Consider the following 20,001-nt stretch of genomic DNA (forward strand, 5'->3'; position numbering starts at 1 on the left):
GATTTAGAAGATGCATTAATGCAACCTGTTCTTTGTGTACTTCTGCTCACAGTTCAAAACCACAAGAAAGTGATCAGTGTTGGTAACCATTATTATCTCTAAGTATAATTGTTAGTAGCTGAACATGTAAATCTGTGTTTTGCAATTGTGAAGTTATATTGACAAGTAAATAGAGAAATTATTTTCCAAAATAACTGTAATAAGTTACTCTGTAAACTTGTAGGCTGGGAACTATACATCCCTTTTTAAGGGGGTGGAAAAAACCCAGTTTATTCTAGTAATGGTCTTCACATTAAAGATAAATTAGCTATAATCCTATAGTCCTGAGGATAATGTTCCTGTTTAAGAAGAATAGAGAAGTCTGTTAGCTTTGTAGTAGTTGGATACTTCAGCAGATGAGAGGCCTTCAAAGCACAATGAATGTCACTGAGTGTTGAATTTCAAAGATCAATGTATAGTATGTTGTAAAGAGACAGTATGTAGTTTTTGTGAGTAGAAACCCTCGCACAGGTATACGTAGATATTGGTAAATATAGTATGAACTCAGTCTCTGAGCAGTTTCTTACTAGGAGTAGTTGTTACTAATAGTAACAGTCAAAAACTTGTTGGTACAGATCTTTGCTGAAGAGGCTCCTGCTTTGTTTCCTTTCATTTTATTAGATGGAGCTACCAGGTTATGTTTATCTTTAATATTAAGTATTAGTTTTCTTCATCTTTGGTTCCAGATGGTACAACCAAAGTCCTTATTTATTCAAAGAATCAGTGGGAAAAAGTAGTAAGGGCTGGTGTTTACTCAACCAGCCTGGTGATGGAGTGTGTATGTGCTCACTTCTGTGACTTTTGCTGCCCACCTTCCCTCCTGAAATCCGTGGCTGTTCCTCACCCGTTTCTTGGGTGAACAGCTGATCTCTTTTACTGTTCTTTCCTTTCATTCCCTCCTACCACAGGTAATATTATTAATCACTTTCTCACTTTCTACTTATACAGTATCAAATTTGCATGTAGGTGTAAACAGGAAGACAAGCAGAGATTTTCTATTCTCTCCAAGAAGGCAGGACTGGAGTGGGAGTGGGGAGTAATTAGCTCCTACTGCCTGTTTTATTTAACCACCAGAGGACTCTGCCTTTGGCTCTGAAATAGATATTTCCACTGTTAGCACAAAACAAGAGTCAGAACACCACCTCCCACCTGGCCTTGGGAGCGTACGGCATCTTCATCTGCTACAAGAATTATGCATTTATCTTTTAATCTCTGCAATGCAAAATACTCATAGATTCACTTGTTTTATTTCCTTCTTTTATCTGGCTGTACTACCATCTCTCATTAATTGTGCCTTCTCAACTGTGAAGCTGTTGTTGGAAGCAGCATCCTGGAGACACAGGTAAGAGTACAGTCTGCTGAACTGAGTTTCTTGCGGCACCCTTGATTTTTGTGAAGAAGTTCCATGAATAACTTTCATTACAAACACCTGAAAAAAAAAAAGGAATCTGAGGGCTTGAAACTTGTGTCTGTTTTCAATCACACCAGATTTGCATAAAGTGCTTTAATAGTTCCTCAGGAAGGTGACCTGAGCATCACAACAGATTTTCCTTGCTGTTAAGCTGGATTAATTCAGCATCCAAACCTGAACTGGTATCACGATTTCTACAAAGCTGTTAGGAAAACACCCTTTAAACAATATTTTTAACCTATGATTTTTAGTCTTATTTAAAATATGCTTGAAAAAGTAGGTACTATTTAAGGTATAACAGTTTCATGTAATGGACTTTAATGATACTGGAACTTTTTCCCCATGATTAATGTCTGAAAAGGAGGGTTTGTCCAGAAACAAGCTGTTAGGAGAATCTAGATCTGGAAGATCTATACCTGCAAGAAAATGTAAATGATGGCATTTGTCCTAAGTTATTTTAGGGAAGTGTATAGTGGGTGATCCTTAGAGGATTTTTTTGAGAGAAGTTTTAAGTAAAATGTGCATCAATCTGTAGTAACTGATTTTAAGTTAAAACAATACAGAAGGAGTAAAAAAAGACCTATTTTTGTAGTACAGTTTTGATTGATTAAAGGCTGGGCATCTTTAAGTGGTTTAGACCTGTAGAAAATTTGGCTGTAAATGTGAAAAAGCAAGCTGGTTTGAGTCTAAAACAATCTTTTCCTCAGAAAGAAGCAGCAAAATTGTTTCTGGATATGCGTGTCCTCAGATCAACTGTTGTTTTGACCCAACAGGATGTTCTGCCTTTTTCCAGTTGCTCAGAAACATCCGCCTCTTTCTCCAGATGTGCATTCGCAGCTACTTTTTGATTTTTTTTCTTATGATTCTGTTCCTTGATTAGTACAAACTCATAATTACAGGCAAGTCTAAGATGCTTTTGTTATTGGCACTCAGACTCCAGAAGCTTTGCAGAAACTGATCTATGTTCTTCTGTATGTTGTTGGGGAGCATTTTCCTAGAAAGCAGAATCATTGTTCAGAAAAGCAAAATGAAATTCCAGTTGCTGTGGCATGGTCAGTGAGAGACAACAATATTAATACGTGCAGCTGGTTCTGCTTGTGGATAGCAAAGCGTTTTGTGCGATAAACCCTACTTCACCTGACAAATGTACATGATGTAGTCTCGTTGGCTTTGCCTAGGAATGCTGGTTTGAGTATGGATAAATTATCTTCAGTTCTGCAAGTATGGGGAGACACAGCTGGGGGTAAATGTTGTCCTTTTTTAAATCTGAACTCCTTCATTAGAAATTAATTACTGTAAAAAGTGTGTGCAAGAGTTTAAAAAGATGATGCTTGCCTGGGGCCTTTCATTGTGGAATCTGCCCTCAGCACCTTTTCCTTGGCCCAAGCCAGTGTACATTTGTTGATCTTTAAGGTTTGCTTTGAGACTCAGTTGTTTACTAAGACTTGTTGGAGGCATAGCCACAGGCGATGTTTGAAGACATTTGGATTTAGAATTTTGCTTAAGCCCTGAAACCTACTCTAGTTTAAGAGTAACTGTGGAGTTATTATGTTTGTATTTTAGCAAAAGCGTTTTAGGGGCCAAAATTTAACCCTTAATTCTATGAGAAGCTGGAAAAAAAAAATAGTATGATTTTATTTTGTATGGGAGCTGTATATAATCACAGTAAATGCAATTAACAGCCATTCAGGAACGCAGCAGACAGCCGGCTGCAGTTAGTAGCAAGCTGAAAAACTGCCAGGCTTTAAGAGGACTTCTCTGAAATAATGAAAAAGGAGTAGAAGCAGTGCCATTTTTGTGAATAAATAAACAAAGCTTTGAAATAGAGACTGTAAAGCTATTAATGTTTCACTGGTTGTTATGGTGGGGTGGGTTTTTGTCGGTTTTAGACTCAGTGGTAGAAGTCCAGAATAATAATAGGAGTATCACTTTAACATCATGGTTATACCAGAAAGCATTGTTTTACACTGAGGTATTTGTTACCAGTTACATGATTTAAAAAAAAAAGTGCCAATCACACAGTTTTGTTACTTGAATCAACAAACTACTTAAACTAAGTGGCATAAACAGCAAGAAGCATACAGAATTAGTACACTCCTCCATTAATTTTAAATAAATACAAGTTTTATGGTGAAACGAACACTCTTGCCTTACAAGTACAGAAATGAGGGAGTACACAGCTATGGGCAGTTTCATGTTGCCATAGCAGCATCGTGAATTAAACCTGAACCATCCGGTCCCAAGCATGAAGGGGTGCCATACAGTCCACCCACGCTGAGGCTGGTCTGCGGGATGCGGTTCCATTGGTTACTGACCTTGGTAACAACATCGCTTTGTTTTGGCCTCTCTAGTCATTCTGTTTGGGATCTTGTGACAGCACAAGTTTGTGGTGACAGTGTCTTCAACTCAAAATATCAGTCGCTAATTCCTGAAAGATACTGATCATAATGGTAGAGCGACGGACATGAACTGTACGTGAGCTTTATTTGCCTCTTAATTTCCTCCATAGCTTTCTGAGCCTGTCATGGCCCAGAAATCGTAACCTGTAGCTGGAAAATGCAGCCCATCCCGCTACAAAAATCCAGGCTGAGTCTAGTGCAGCCTTGTGAAGTTGCATGCAGGTAGATACGGGCATAGAAGGAAAGGACCATGCTAATAGCAGCATGTAAACTGCAGCATGTAAAAATCATTTGAAGGTGAACATCATTCCTTACTGAACTCTGTGTAAGTTGCCGGCCTCATTTGTTAGGATTTATTATTTGAGACTTGAAGAGTAGCCAGAAGTGTTATACCAGAACTACAATGGCAAATTGTGTGGGGACTATTTCAGTGTGATGTTCATAAGTCCATAGTTAACGTAACAGGATTTTTTGTAGCTGACAATCGCAGGAAATTCATCTGAGTTTTCTGTTACAGTCCAACAATACACAGTCCAAAAGCAACTCTCCCCCACCGGTCTCCCTGCTAAATGCCTCTTACTGCACAGCCTAGCTGCTCGGCAGCCACTTCTGTTACTGGGGGAGTGATTGCATCCTTGATTGCATCAAAATAATTTTCTAACCGCCAGTTACCTTAAGGAAAATTATATGAAAAAGAAAACAAATAATCCTTTCTCAACACAGTATGTATAGAAGAGATGTATATTTGAGGTTTTCTATTTATTCTCTGAAAGAAGGAGTTTTACAGATTCAACAGCCATTTTCCTTCCATGAGAGCAGCTTGTTATCTGGCCACTCAACACCCAAGGTGCAACCCAAGCAAGGTAATTACTGGTCATTACGGGATTCCTTCGTATAGTGTAGCATGTAAAACATTTTCGATAACCAGAAAAAAACAAGGGGATTTCTTGCAACAGAGTTTAATCCTATTTTTTCTTTATGATATTCCTGGAAACCCAGTTGCAAGCCCGTGGAAAATACCTAGTGGCTTTCTGAAAAGAATCCTTAGGACCAAGTGGGAATTTGGAGAATTATCCCCAAACAAAGAAGCTAAATCAATCCTGACAAAAATGGATTTTAGCTGTGTAAGATGACACATATTTACCATTGAAATATACCCTGTTCTGTCTTCAGATATTCAAAGCAAGTGTCTGGTGTGAGAACAGACCCCTAAGAATCCCACTGTGAAGTTTTCTTTCTTTTCCTTTCATTTCCAGTTGCATTATTTACAATTAGGCATTTGGATACGCTGCAAAATACTCTAAAATAAAATTCACATCTTTCTATAAAGTGAAATGTTTACTCGTCTTACATTTTCCTAATCACTGTGGCTGTCTTTGAACCACTGAATAAAACATTCTAGATCCTGTTCTGTGGCTCTGAAGGCAGGTGGTTGTCACTGGCGTAGGGAAATGTCAGTTCACACAGACCAAAACCATCCCAGGGAAGGTGCTCACGGTGGGTGGCTTGAGCCGTTCCCTGGATCATTTTTGTTTGCTAATATAGAATTAGCCTAAGTAGCTAAACGAGGCTTTCTTACGTCCTGGGAAGTAATTTGTTTAGTTGTGTGTAGAAACTTGTACCGTATGCAATAGGCCTGGCTTGGTGAAGCCAAAGTGCTGGTGTAGTTGTGATGCTGGAGGAGGTGCTTGGCTGCGGCAGTACTGGGTTTCATAGGTATAAGAGACTTGAGGGCATTTCCTAATGTAATTAATCTGCATTTTATTTAAGAAACTAACTTCCTTGAATGTTCTTTTTTGAAACTAAAGTTAATAAAGTTGGAATCGCTTCAACTTCTGTGCACAAATTTGTTGCAAATCTTGGCAAAAGAAAAGATTTGCATCTTAAAGCATTGTAAACTCATTAAAATTCTTCTCATGGATAATTAAAGAAAAGTGAAGTAAAAGGAAAGTTTAACAGTAAGCAGCTCACAGGCACTGCGACATTTCAAGCATGTTAAAATCAGAAAGAAATAGCTTTTGTAGCTGTAGTCTCCTCCTCTTGTGTTACGTGTTGTTTTTTTTTAACAAATAACCAGTTACGGTTGGTTTCCTCAATTGTCCAAGGAGCTTATTTATGCCTGACCCGCACAGTTCTTTAGCATATTTGTGTCCAGCTTTAGGGGGTTTGTCAGCATGCCTAACAGTGGAGAGACTCTTACGAAAAAATTACAAGAGGAAAATGCAATGAATATTTCAGAAAGCTGTGAAAACAGGTAAAATAGTTTAAGTATTTATTTTAACAAATTGATTTACCAGATTTTTGCAACTTAAGTTTGTCTTCTACTACTGTGCAGCTCCACAAGAGCCTTGTCTGCCTAATTTTGTCTCGACTCTTATACAGAATAAGGTGAAACTTTAGAGGCTGGAATGAGAAAATCATAATGAAGATTCTAAATGGATTTATTCTCCTATGCTAACTTCCAGTTTGGCATTAATAGCACCATTCAGCATGGACTATGTTGTTTGTATCCTGTTTGCATGTATCTATTAATAGTTGTATAGCGTTCATTTTATAGCACAGAGGCTCTTAGCAGAAGTTTGTGTGTAGCAGTTCTGATAAGATGTATGTTCAGCTCTTGTGCCTCAGCCGCTCGCAACTTGGCAAAAACCTGGAATGCCAGTGAAAATACTGGTGAATTAGGACTCTAATGCTTCAGTAAATTAAATGATTAATGGCTTTTCAACCATGTGGTGAGATTATAGGCATTCTCAAATACCAGAAAATAGCAAATTTCAGATATTCAAGGAAAAAAAACAGTGCTCCTGTACCATCTTTCTGTGTGTCTCTGATGGGAAAGGGATAACTGAAGACTCTACAAGTTCAATACTGGTTGTTCTGCAGATATTACAATGTATATAATCTACTTTGAATGGGCTTCCAAAAATACCTGAGCTGCAGCTCTGGAAGTAAGTCTGTCTCCCCTTCTGAATTTGGGGGAATAATCCTTAGATGATAGTCGGCCTTTCTGGTTGAGCATCTTCTTCCCATCAAGGGCAACAGAACTTGACCACGTAGCCCATATCTTAGAGACGGGAGCGAGTAACTTAATTTTGGAAGAGTTTGTTTTAGGGCTGATATTACCTTTTTACGTGCAAGATAACCCTGCCGGCTGCTGTGATCTTTCTGTCCTAGGTAGCACAAAAGGGGAAAAATACTTTCTTTTTCCTGTTGTGCTGTCACTGGAATGTTGTCCTCTCTTAGAAAAAGCTCCCCATCTCTAGCAGTTTTTTTTTGGAAATACCTGTTTTAAGAATAGAACAACGCATCTCTCAGGAAATATTTTAACTTCTGATTATTTTAAGTTTGTCAATATTGCTGAGTACTAATTGGCCATTCTCAGAGACTGAGCTATTGTAGCAGGTAAATGCTTACTTTTCTGTTAAGTTAAACTAACTTCATATTTGTTGAGCTAGCAACTTGTATGTTATGTCACTTGGAAGATTTGTTTGACTCTTTCAGGTAAATGGTTGGTTGGGATCATTTTTACCATAATGGTGTTTTCTCTTCTGGGCTTTGTAATCTGGGATAAGCATCATTAGGACCAAACTGTGGACCTAACGTTTTTGGACAAGAACAACCTTTAGGAAATATCTGAAAGCTTTTCAATTTGTTATTGTTGCATCTGGAGTCCTAATGCAGTTAATACTAGAGTTGTCATTTTTTTGTGTAATCTGTCCAAAGATCATAAAACAGTATTTGGCTTGTGATCAGTATAGGTGTATGTACATACGGACTCGTGAAAGTTGGATTTTGCTAAATTAGTACTATTGCCTGTATTTTAGTCCGTGCATACTTCAATTTGTGACGTGTTTAAGCAGAAAAGAAAATGTTTTCAGGCTTTCTTTATTAAAAAAAATTCTAAAAGAAAATGTAAGAACATATAGTGATTTGCAGCCACTGCAAACAGGAAACTTAAGCTTCCTGTATTTTGTTTGAATACAATAGAAAGATGTTTAGCATATGGCTTCTTTCTGAATTTCTGTTGAAAGAGTATCTCAGAGACTAGAACTCCAAATACTTCCAGTGCATCCAAAGTCCTTAGCATAAATACTTTGTTGGTTTTTGAAGAAGTACGGTGCATGTTGTCCTGTGAAATAGTGTTGTCCACCTCGTGTGCTTTGAAGTCAGGTAGCAAACTTGATATACTTTTTTTGGGTTTTTTGTATGTTGTAAGTACTATTGCAGGTAGAAAGAACTAGGCAAAGAAAGTGAAACTGGCAAAATGGAAAGAAGGAAAACAAGACCTTTTATAAGGCTGAAATTGAATCAGCGTGACCTAAAAATGAGGAAGAGATGAAACAGAGTTTTGCGTGACCTAACTCTGCTCACTCTCTGCAAAGAGCCAGACAGAGGCAGCTACTGCAAGATTTCAGCTTCAGATCGGGGGTTTTGCTGTGCAGGGGAGAGTGAAGCCAGCAAATCTGCAGCAAGGTCAGTGAGGGCTGTGGTAACACTCCCAGCTGCTCAAGAGAGCCTTTTTGAGACAGAATAAAAAATGTCTTCATACATTGTTCGTTCCTTCCAGTTCACCCACTTAGTTCCCAACTGGTCTGTTTGTGCAAGTTAAATGGCCTGACTTTTGAGGATATTTAGTCATAACAAAAGAAAAAAAGGGTTTTTTTTGTGAGTGAAGATGTAGGTTTTACTAGAAGGTGTGTGCCAACTGTGTTATGTGGTGAAATAGGGCTCAGCTGTTAACTCCAGCTTTAGGACTTTGTTCTTATATTAAGTGTTTGTGTTGCTTTTAGATATACTTTTGTGTGGGAAAAAGTTACACGATTAATTTGGGAAAGACAGGTTTCTTGTGCACTATGGTGAGCAAACTGACTGTTGAATCAGCTGACCCTTTTTGCAAGAGCAGGAACGTACCTGGGCTGATTCGTGGCCCCCTTTTATGTCTCATGAGGGAAAGAAAACCAATTAAAAGCTAAATATAACCTGTTCTTTAAGGACAAAGGGAAATTTTAAATAGAACAAATAAGGAATGTATTTTAATATTGTCCTAATTTGAATAGAGGAATACTTAATAAATAAGATGACCAGTCATAGTAGACAGCAATGTCCCTGTGAAAGGACCATGGGGACCTCCTGTGACTCTTTACTTTGCTCCTTTATATAGCAAGAATTTTACATGTAATACAAGATTAGGGTTTAAAGAACTAATCTTGTGTGTCATTACACTGGATTTTTTTCCTTATGCTGTAGAAAATGAGAAAACATCTTCAAAATGTCTCTGGTAATAATTTGAAGCTCCTCAGAGTCTGGAAATGTATTATTTGCTACTTGGCTGTTCCTGTGTTTGTTGCAGATTTCTGTTTAGCTGCTGAGCTATGAAAGCTTTGGTGCTATGTTAATTTAAATCAGAGTGACTTTATTGTCTTTTACTAGAACCCAAGGACAGATCCATGATTCTGAATTCTCCTACAACCTCTCCCCAGAGCTCTGTTGTAAGATTGGATTCAGCACTTGGAGGATGCTTGGAGAATTGGGAAAGGATTACTCGTGAATGGGATCCAGATTAAGATATTTAGTTTCTGTAGTTTTTTAGGCAAAGTGCCAGCATCATTAAAGTGCCTGTAGGTAATTTAAGCCATCTCTTTTTGCTGCCAGAAGAATTCTCAGATGATTACTTAATGATTTCATCTTGAATTCAAATTCCTCAGCAAGCTGTTGAAAACACCTAACACCCAATGAAAAGTAGTTTGGAATGTGCAGATGTAGACCAAATACATACTATAATATCAAACGCAGCTCTGACGTAGATTAAGGGTGGTGGAATGTATATAGCTGGGTTGTCCTGGAGACCATGTAACAAAAGCTTAAGGGGAAAAAAAAGGTCCCATTGTTGGAAGACAGAGAAATATTTAGAACGCTTGTCACAAAGAATGAAGTAGCAAAAGATGCACTCTGATTGGAAGAAGGATTTTGTTCATCTGCTGTATTATGGATTACTTAAATAATCAAACAACCAAGCCCTAGGAGTTTAGAGATTAAATTCAATATGTGATCCTCAGGAGAGGCAAGCAGTCAGAGATTAAAAGAAAAATTATGAAGAAGTTTTGCTGTGGAAAAAATGCATATTTTCCAGTTCAATCTAGTTTTTAATGTGTTAAATAAGATCCGTATTTGATAGTTAGGAAAGCAAATTCATCAAAAGTGTTTGAGAAAATAGTAGTTGTGCAAATGGGGATTTTGCACACCTTCCTCCCCAAGATAAACATCTGCATGTTTCAAAATATTTCCTTGGGCAGGGCAAGCAGAGAAAGGAGTTCAGTTATGAGGTGAAGACTGTTGTAAGCAATACGTAGTAACAGGCTTACTGCTGCTTGAAAGCAGCCTGGTGGGTGAGCTTGTAAATGCTCAGAGGAGCAGGTGAAGGAGCTGCGCTGCTTTGGGTCAGCACAGCGTGGGCAGAACACCAGTCAGCCTTCCCCAGGGCTCTGGCAGCAGAGCTGCTGGAAGGAACATTGGGAAAAAGCATGGAATGGCAGAGAAATCGAATGCACTCAGCACTGTACCTGAGCATGCCTTCAGTATGGGCTGTGCTCTTTGTTGCGGGCAATCTGCAGGATAATGGATTTTGAAGGAAAGGACAAAAATCATGCAACAGCTTATAATAAAGCTTTGGGGCTGACCATACCCATAGCTTTGCACCTTGAACACATTGCTCTCCTAAAACTAGGCATCACATTAATCTCAATTTATCTGATAATATATGAATGCAGTACCTTCAACAGCGAGCATTTCCCTTACATTAAGCGAGAAGAAATTCATTCATAAAAATGCTTTCACTGGATGGAGAGCCCACCAGAACATCCAGGAACAAGCTGTGATTCTGTGTAATGGGAGAAGCCTCTGCTTGCATCAGACGCGCCAAGAAAGGGAGGAGGAGAAGACAGTGGCATCATCTTGAATGCAGGTGGCACAGGGCTGGGAGCTGAGGTAATGGACTCTGGATGAACCCACAGGCTGAGCTACCGACTGTTTTAATTGAAAAAAAAGTGTTTGTTGAAATCTTTATTGTGAGCAGTTGTGAATATGATTTGTAGACTTTAGGTACTACAACTTGATAAAAGTATATAAAAGGGTTTGGGTAAATATTCTGAAGTCTAAAAGAATACAGAAAATGTTCAGATTCTTGCTTTTCAGGTTGGCCTGATGGGTGAGAGCAGCTTCAGTAGAACACAACAGGCAGTGGTGGCAGCTGCAGGTTTGGGGTTTGCCCCAGATCCTCTGGGTGAAGCCATCGGCCTGAGCGGCCTGTACGCTGCTCTCAGGTGAAGGGGAGTGTGTGTGCAGTGAGTTCAGGCAGTAAACGAGGTCTCATTCAATAGAATGGTACCTTAACATTAAATCCTAAATTCCATCAGGAAATATTGTCACTCAAAAGATGCTCCTGCCAATGGAGCTTTACAGAGAAGTGTGTCTTTAATTCTAGCTAGTCAACGTTGTGTGGCATGAACTCAGTTTGTTCTAACTGGCTTGCTAAGGTGACCTCTACTGTCAAATCCTCTCTGTGTACTTTGCAGAGGCTTTTATGTACTACCTTTGGAATCATAAACTTTATTTTTAAGCAAAAATTGGATGTAGAAAATCCCCTTTTAAACTTGTAGTTGGATTTGGGAACATGCTGCCCCCACACTAATAACATTAAATAATTTATGCAGAACCTCAACCTTAATAGCAAATTTAGCAGCTGAAGTCCAGATTTCCAAAGCATTTTGGTTTTGCTGGGGTGTCTCACCACCAAACAGTAATTCTGCCGTGTGTTGTCTCCTTGCTGCAGTATGCTCAGTAAGCTCTTGATTGAATGGTTCAGAGTATGCACATAGGTTGTTGATGTCTTAATTTTACTTTCAGAGGAAAAAAACTAAGCCAAACAAAAAAACCCAAAACACACACAAAGACACCACTCACACAGACTGCCTGGTCCATAGAGGCAGGTGCCAACAGCTTGTGCGTGGTGTTACTGACTTTAATGCTTTTGATGATATCAGAGGCACAGAGCTCCTCATATGACATTTGCACATTGAAGTGTTATCAGAGCGAGTACAGGAGTTCAGACTTGGTTGATTATTTTTCTATTAAGGGAATGTGATATAAACTGAACCAGTATCCTGTAACAGTTGGATGAGGACAAAGCAAACTAAAGAGATTTTCATCCATGAAAAGTAATTAATGATGATTATTAGTAGTTTTGAGTAGCCTCACAGGAGGCTCTGCCAATATATTACTAAACAAAACTCTTCTTCTGAGAGTTGTTTTGCTGTTTTTGGGAAGAGTAACATTCACTTATCTTTCGACTAAGCTTTTGGTTCAGTTTGTAAAATAATGAAAGCTTTAGTATGCAGAAGTTGTTTAAAGGAGAAAGTTGCACTAGATTTCTAAACATCAAATGTAGTTTTTCTTTCTTATAGGAAAAATGTCAAGAACTATTAAGTGTTTTGAGATGACAAATGCATGTTTTTAAATTATTTCAGATGTTTTGTTTTTTTTCCCAGCTATGTCTTCCTGCTCTGCATTCTGTCCTGGCACTCCCACTTCATTAAGTCACCATTTTCCCATGCATCAAACACAGATTTACCTTTCAGAGTGCAGTATAATCCCTCCCTATATTTAAATTACTCAGTTTCTCATCAACATCCGCCTTCCCCAAGCCGGTGACTATTTTCAGAGCTTAACACTCTGCTTATCAGACAAGCCCTTTCGTGTTTTGTCCAATTATGCCATTAACAAGAGAGGTAATGTCCTCGCAGGCAAGTTTCGTGGTGACTCCTTGTTTTCCTTCAGCTGTTTTTGGTACCTGTCCCTTGGCTCTGAGACAGAGACGTGCAGCACGGTGGGAGCGAGGGAGGAGAGCAGCTGCCAAGTATTACACCGTCCGCTAAATTCTTAAAAATGGGGTCCAGCTTGGTTAGGACTTTCTTGAAGTGTGATTTTCATTGTGATTAACAATAATAAATTCAAGGAGTGTCCCGCATATAGGTGTTCTACAAAATGTAGTTGGTAGTATGAGATAGGAAATAATGTCCGACATAGTGCTTGCTCTTGTTCTTTGCTACCTGACACTGCTGTGTAAAAAAAAATGCTTTTGAAGTTGTTTGTTATTTATTTGAAATCTGGGAAGGGCATTGTTTGGACTTCCTACATTTCGAATTAATTTATGACACTGTGGAGGTGAAGGACTTCCTGAGCTTCACTCAAGACTCTTCTGTTGTACCTGTTGGGAGGGAATGAAGGTAATCCAACCTTGTTCTTGGCCTCTGGAGGCTGCTATTAGTAATTCCCATCCGTTGTTCTATTATATGAAGTCAGCTAAATTAAAAAATTTTGCATGCTGTTATTAATGAATAATCTGCAGTGCATTGATTTATGTAGTCAGTTGTTTCTAAATGCTTGGTTATTGTTTAGATTTTTTACTTATAATTCTTTGCAGTCTGGTTTTGAGTTTGCATTATCTTTGCTTTAAACTTTGGTTGATTTAAGCTAAGAATGTTAATTTTGTCCATGTGATTATGTTAATCTGTTGCTTTGGTGACGTTTTTGAGAAACGTTATTGTTAGGAACTAAATCTCCATGTTTTGCTAGTCTTAAAACAAGCAAACAAACAATAACAAAACTCTGTAACTTCACAGCTTGAACGGGTATCAACAGTAACAATTTACAAAGTACTGTGCTGTGAGTACAGTGGTGATACAATCAAGGTTAAGATTGACAATTCGTTCTTGTGTGGTTCATGGCCTTTCTGTCAAGATTCAAAGTTAGTGTCTCCATCCGGGATATTCCATGATATTAAAAGCAAAAACCCACTGTATGAAATGCAAATGTCATCCTTAGAGTGAAGGCATTTCCCTGTTTAACCTGATCATAGTGGAGTTACTAACAAAGAGACGAACTATTCTTTGTTCCTTTCAGCTTTTTATTTTCTCCTGTTTGCATTTCTAAGTGCTTGTAAGCTGTGGTTTTGTTCTCCCTTGGATATATTGTGTGTTGATTATAGTGGATCCTACTTGCACTCCTGGATAACTTTTTAATAGGTGTATTTTCTCTTAGAACCTTGACAGATGCACAGAATGTCTGCAGAGGTTTGCGGCCTCATTTGGAGGAGACCCGAGATGAAGGCACAGAGCCAACAGGTGAGCATGTAAAAAATGATCCTTGGAAATTCAGACTCTTTCTAATTTTTCTTTTTAAGGTAATTCTTGTGTCCATTGTAGAACATTATGACTGACAATTTTTCAGGCCTGGGATAAGGAGGGGCAGCCAAAAATAAAATTAAACCAAAGTGAATCTGGGCAACTGAAAAATTCCCAGGAGCCTTCTGTAAACTTGCATGAATTCAGTAGTTTGTCCCAGTTTCTGTCTGTATTTGAGAAGATTACTAGATAAAAGTGAAAAATAGTCTGATCCCATGGAAAATCATAGCAGTTCTTGTGTTACCTTTGGCACCACAGGCTGCTCACCAGCTGTCAGCTATTGAGGATTTGGCATCCTGTGTAATAACTGGGGGCTGTAAAGGAATATCTATACTTTGGTCAGTTCTGTGTTGCATTGTAGCATATGTGTACTACTGTAATTTTAAACCAGTCGCAGTGGTAAATTAACCTAGTTGGGCTACCATGTGGCTTAAAGGAGGTTTACTAGCAGAACTTTCCGAGGTTCTTTGGAAGGTTTGCAGCCCTTCAGGAGTTCCCTGTTACCTGGTGAAGCTGCTGCTGGTATCTACATTTGTTCATTTAAACATTGTTCATTTGTTCTGTGAGACAACTGAAGCAATGACTGCAAGTGGATTTCGAAGAAATAACAGATCTATGTAGGAATCTCACATGAAGACTTTATACATACGTATGATATATATCTTTATGTGTGTATTTTTATTTTTAGAAAGCTAATTATTTGATACACAATAGGTTTCTTTCAAAGAATGAAACTGCTAGACATTTGCTTTTTGTTTTTCATCAAGCTAGAAATAAATTTGGATGGATAAAGGTGATAACTAACTTCTGTTTTCAAACTTCCAGGGTATTTTATTGAATGATTTGAGACACACATGGGATACATTGGTAATTACTGAGGCTGTGGTTCTGCAGAGTGCTTTACGGTGCGCTCCTGAAAGCTCTGACCTGTTTTTCTAAGAATTTATCTGGGCCACTGGTTACTGCTGTCAGCTGTCCGCCCTGCTTTGCTCCCAGAGGTTGCCATTGATGCAGTTTAATGTGCTGGGCGCTCTTAAGAAACACACATGCTGTTCAGCCGCTCCTGCCGAGGTGGCTACAACCTCTAGGAGAAAGGTGAGCTGAGAAACTGAGTGTAGAAACTGTTCCTTCATAGTTTTCTTGCAAACACGAGTCATACTCCATCCATTTTAATTAAGCAGTTCCTTTATTTGAGTTTAGGTATGTTCCTAAGTTGATGAATCAGGAGCTTACAACTGGAGTTAGCCTTCGTCTTTTACTTGACTTTGGGAATCTGTGGCACTACTTGTTATCCATTTAAATGAGAAGCAGTGCTTGGCTTGGAACACACAGCCATGCAGATGCTGAACGGTAGAGTGGGGACTGAAGGTCAAAAACTTCTCCCAGAAATCTTTTGGGAGAAGAAAGCTCAGTGTCTAGTTGTGGTGGGTCTGGTTTGTATTATATATCAAGAGAAGAGAAGGAGATTCTGATGTTTTCTGTTTGTGCAGAACTGTCCTTCTCATTTTATAATCAATATGTTCTGCAGCCTCAGGAGTAAATTTGCCTAATGAAGACCACAGGTTGTTCTGGAATTTTTTCCCCATTCTTTTCCACCAATGTATAGAAGCTCATTCCTGTGGAACCAGGCCAGATTTTGTTTTTTCTAATGCATATGTAAAACCAGAGTAACCTTACTGTTGGCAGCAAGCATTATATTGGCTTAACACCAGTGTGAAGTTAAAAGAGAACTCATTCATGTGCTTTTTCTTACTGGTGAAATTGCAAAATAATTTATTTTGGAAAAGACCACTGACGGACAACTAGTCCAGCTTTCTGCTCATAGGAGGCTCATGACTTTGTTCAACTGCGTTGTGAAAACCTCCAAGGATGGAGATCCCACAGCCTCACAGTCCCTTGTCTTAGGCTGAGCCTCCTGCATTGTGAAATTATTTTTCCAGCAAGAATTTTCCTTTCTGCAGCTCGTGTCCACTGCCTCTTCTGCTGTGTGCCTCTGAGAAGAATCTGTCTTCTTTATAGCGCTCCCCTTTGGCCTGTAGCAGATTGCAGCTATGTTCATTGTGTATTCTCCAAACTAGAGGAAATCCAGCTCCTTTAATGCTCCAGGCCCCGGACTGTCTGGGAGTCCCTTTTTTGAGCTTGCTTCAATTTGTCTGGATCTCTCTCTTGCACTGGGGCTCCCAAAGCTGTACTCTGCTTCAGGTGCACCCTCGGGAGTACCAAGGAGGGGGAGATAATTACTTTCCTTGATCTGCTGGCTGTAATCTTGCTAATGCAGCCTGGGACGTAGTTATCTTTGATCTCCACCGCAATGTGCCGCTGACTCAAGTCCAGTTTGTCCACCAGAAACCACGGGGGTTTTTCTGCTGAGCCAGCCGGTATCCAGTCTGTGCTGCTGGTTGGGATTACCCTACACCAAACACAACACTTACCACTCACTCACGCACTCACTTACCACCCTGCCTTTTGGCATGTTGGCCAATTCTCCAAATTTGGTGTCATCTGTGGAGCTGGTGAGGGTGCATTCCATTGTTCAAAACAATAATGCAGTTGTTAAACAGTATCATTCTCAGGACTAACTCCTGAAGAAGTTTTAATTGACTGCTAGCTAGACATAGAAATGTTGACCACTGTTCTCAAATACTAATTATCTTGCTTTTAATCCACCTGTCACTCCAACTCCATCTGATCCAAACCTTTCAAGCATGCTGGGGAGACGTTGTTAAAGATAAACAACATGCCACTCTGATTGGCCTTTAGTTATTTGAATCCTCTTCCTTTGTCTTTTTGAAGACAGGTGTGACATTTGCTTTTCCCTGGGCCTTACGAGATTGCTGTGCGTTTTCAAAGATGATTGTGAGCAGCCTTGTGGTGCCTTAGGCCTTGTCTCTCAGTGTACGCTCTGAAGTGTCCCGTCTGGGCCCACTGACATTTTTGTACATATCCACTTCACTTAAGTGGGGACTTTGAGCTTCCTCTGCTGTTGTAGGTAAAACTTCCCACCTGGCAAAGGCACAGCAAGCTCTGTTTTGCCAGTAAAAAACAATGTGTAGAAGGCACAGGGCACATCAGCTCTTTCCATGTCCCATGTCAGCAAGTTGCCCATGGTATCCCTGGTGGTAGAAGCCCTTCCTGTGGCTCTACACATCACTCACCAGTTGCAATTCCGACTGAGTTTTGACTTTCCATTCTTGCATGCCTGGGCAATGCTTCTGTAGTGATATTTCTCCCTGATTACACCCTCCACACGCTTCCGTTTTGGTGCATCGTAATCAGTTTTAGAAGCGTCAGTATTGTTATGAAACTTATTTTATACTCGTCCTGAGGCACCACTCCTTCCATGCCGGTTTGCAGAGACATTCCTTGGAGGATATCTTATTTGTCTGATCCGTATTGGTAGTAGTTTACTGATGTGAAGAGCAGCTGCAATTCATAAATGTTCCCTTTTCCTCCAATGGAAAAGGTACGAGTTTCCATATACTGAAATATTTGTATGTTTTGGATGATTTAAAAAGATCTCAGCTATTTGTTCAGTCTTTTCCATTTGAGAATTTCAAGTTGCATATTTATTGTGGAAAATTGATAATATAACAGAAAACCTTCTTCCTCCCCCAACTGTGGCAAGGCAAGCAACAGGAAGCTGGTTTCTGTGTGTGTTTTTTTAACTCACTGTGTATGTATTCTGACTGATATATTCAGGTTCACTTGAAATTCAGAAGTTCTGTACTTGTGTTTAATCTGTTCCTTGGCACAAGGGGAAGTTTGACACAGATGCCAAGCTCTCAGACTCCAACCTTTGTGTACTCAGCTCCAGCTTTCACTGAAAAGAAGTTAAGCTTTCAGGGCTACAGACATCTTGAAGAAAATTTTAAAAATCCTGGGTGAGAGGAGGAATGATGTGTTTGTGTTGTCAGCAGAATGTGATAGCATCATAACTGTGGAATCTGGGATGATGACTGTCAGAAACGCCTCCAGCAAAGAGCTGAATGCCTTCTCTCGTCATTAGAGCAGAGTGGTGTTTTGCAGGAAATGGCATATAATCAAAATACTGTTTTGCGAATTAAATCTGAATCAGTTTCAAGCAGAAGTTGAATTAGTGTTTTATTTCTCAGGGCGCATCAATGGAATATCACCTGGAGTTCCTCAGGTCATGCAGCAGGGCCATTCCACATTCAGCCTCTGTAGCAGGTTTACCTGTCTGAAAGGTGACCTTGGTTCTTTTGCATTTTCTGTGGCTCAGCATTGTTCTCCCATAAACATCAGAACTCATTTACATTCACAAATCCATTCTGGCAGTCGGCAGCATACTTGCAGATCAGCTCCTTTCATTCCTATATTAGCTTTAACTGTAGGATTAGTGTAGGATTTTTTTACTAGTATGAAGACTCCTTCATATATCCCAGAGGTCCAGCAGTTTCAGGCAGGCTGATTATCCATGTGAAAAAATAGATGAACTTGCTATTTGTTTATCTGGTTAAAGTAATTTTTGCTGTCTAGACTGGGAGAGATAGCCTGTACCATGTCACAGCTGTGAAGTCATACACGGTGGAAAGGAATAACAACTGGCTGATAAAAATACCAAAACTCTAATGTGTTTATATGGTGTATTAGATCAAACTTGGTAGAAAATATTTGAATAACAAATGTACTTCTATAAATCAGTTTTCACATGGAAATGGTTCACAAGTCTAGGATTGTGTTGTGAAAGATCAGCTGAAAACTTTCAAAATGTTTTTTAAATGGTAAACAAAGTTTTAAGCCATTTTTTCTCCTGTGAAGTTTCTTGTTGAAAACTTTACTGGAAAAACTGCACACTTAAAATCCCAATTATTTAGATCAGCTTCTGTTAGAGCAATTCTTTGGACAACTGCAGTGCACTCATCCTGTTAGACACTGTTTGTATGAGATTTCTCCGAGACTTCTTTTCCTTCAGCAGCAAGGACAGTGAATCATGGAAAATTTAGTCTAGTAGTGGCTTTTGGCCTTAGAGGAGAACAATGTGGGGAAAGAAACACTTGAAGAGGCTCCAGGAGTGAAAGTCAAGACTAACTATCTGAATAAAATCTCTGGCGTTTTTTGGTTTATCTGACAAAATAGTTCTCTTTAGGAGCATATGTTTCCACACCATCTCTGACCCTCAGTGAATTTGTATGAAGGACGTGAGCCAAGGTCACAAATTAGTCAACAAAAAGCATTTGGGGTACAAAGTGTAATACGGGTATCAGGACTTACTAGAAGAAAGAGGAAGGGAACAAATATTCCTCTTTCCTTGCACACAGGGAACTTCAGTGGCATTAAGCACTTTGAGCTGTGTGCTTTGTACAAAGTCCAAGTATTTTGACTTGGTTTTCTTATGCTCTGTAAGCCTATGGGTGTATAATATACCAAGGCTCGAAGGATTTGAATTCTGATTTCCACTTTGGTTTTGGGTAGTACCGAGTTCACTTCAACCCTGGACACTGCAGTTTGACTTTCAGATGCTGGTGAGGCGGAGCACCAGTTTTCCTTCTCCCAACGTCTGTAATTGGTTCATTCAGTGTTTAGCCAGGCATTCCTTCCTAGGCTCTTTCTGAGAAGAACGAGCCCTCTGCTCAAAATCCCTCTGCAAACTGGCAGCAGAATATGTTATTCATATTCTGCTGTTCTTACAAATTCTCTGGGACAGACTAGTTAGGTCATTAGATGTTTTTAACTTACTATCTAGATTTAGAAACCGTTTTTAGATTTGAGTTCTACCTACAAATACATGCCAGAAACAGACACTTAATGGGTGTTCAGCATCCTTTGCAATATGTATTGTGTATTATTAAGGTGACTCACTGAGTCTCTCTGAATTGGGTTTTTTTCTTAGTCTTCAGTATGAATCAAAGATGCCTTTTTGACACCAGAAAAAAATGCATAAGGAAAAGCAAAA

The 20,001-nt window shown here is 39.3% G+C and overlaps 1 protein-coding gene across 10 annotated transcripts in view; it reads left to right on the forward strand.

The window, feature by feature from the left end:
• The window catches only part of ACSBG1 (acyl-CoA synthetase bubblegum family member 1), a 41,336-nt gene that overhangs the window by 845 nt on the left and 20,490 nt on the right, over positions 1-20,001 (forward strand). For 2 of the 10 annotated variants that reach the window (XM_021283331.2, XM_065077024.1), the window contains exons 2-3: positions 1,350-1,381; positions 13,945-14,027. Coding sequence is in view for 4 of the 10 variants with exons in the window: in XM_065077019.1 (XP_064933091.1) it covers positions 1,257-1,381; positions 13,945-14,027 (208 nt within the window). In the remaining 6 variants the exon portion in view is untranslated. Of the gene's footprint in view, positions 1-1,241; positions 1,382-5,834; positions 6,104-13,928; positions 14,028-14,990; positions 15,183-20,001 lie in introns of those variants that run through there. The other 8 variants (XM_065077019.1, XM_065077020.1, XM_005515449.4 and 5 more) reach the window with 5 other exon arrangements.

This window comes from Columba livia, chromosome 11, assembly GCF_036013475.1.
Source record: "Columba livia isolate bColLiv1 breed racing homer chromosome 11, bColLiv1.pat.W.v2, whole genome shotgun sequence".
Taxonomy (NCBI): domain Eukaryota; kingdom Metazoa; phylum Chordata; class Aves; order Columbiformes; family Columbidae; genus Columba; species Columba livia.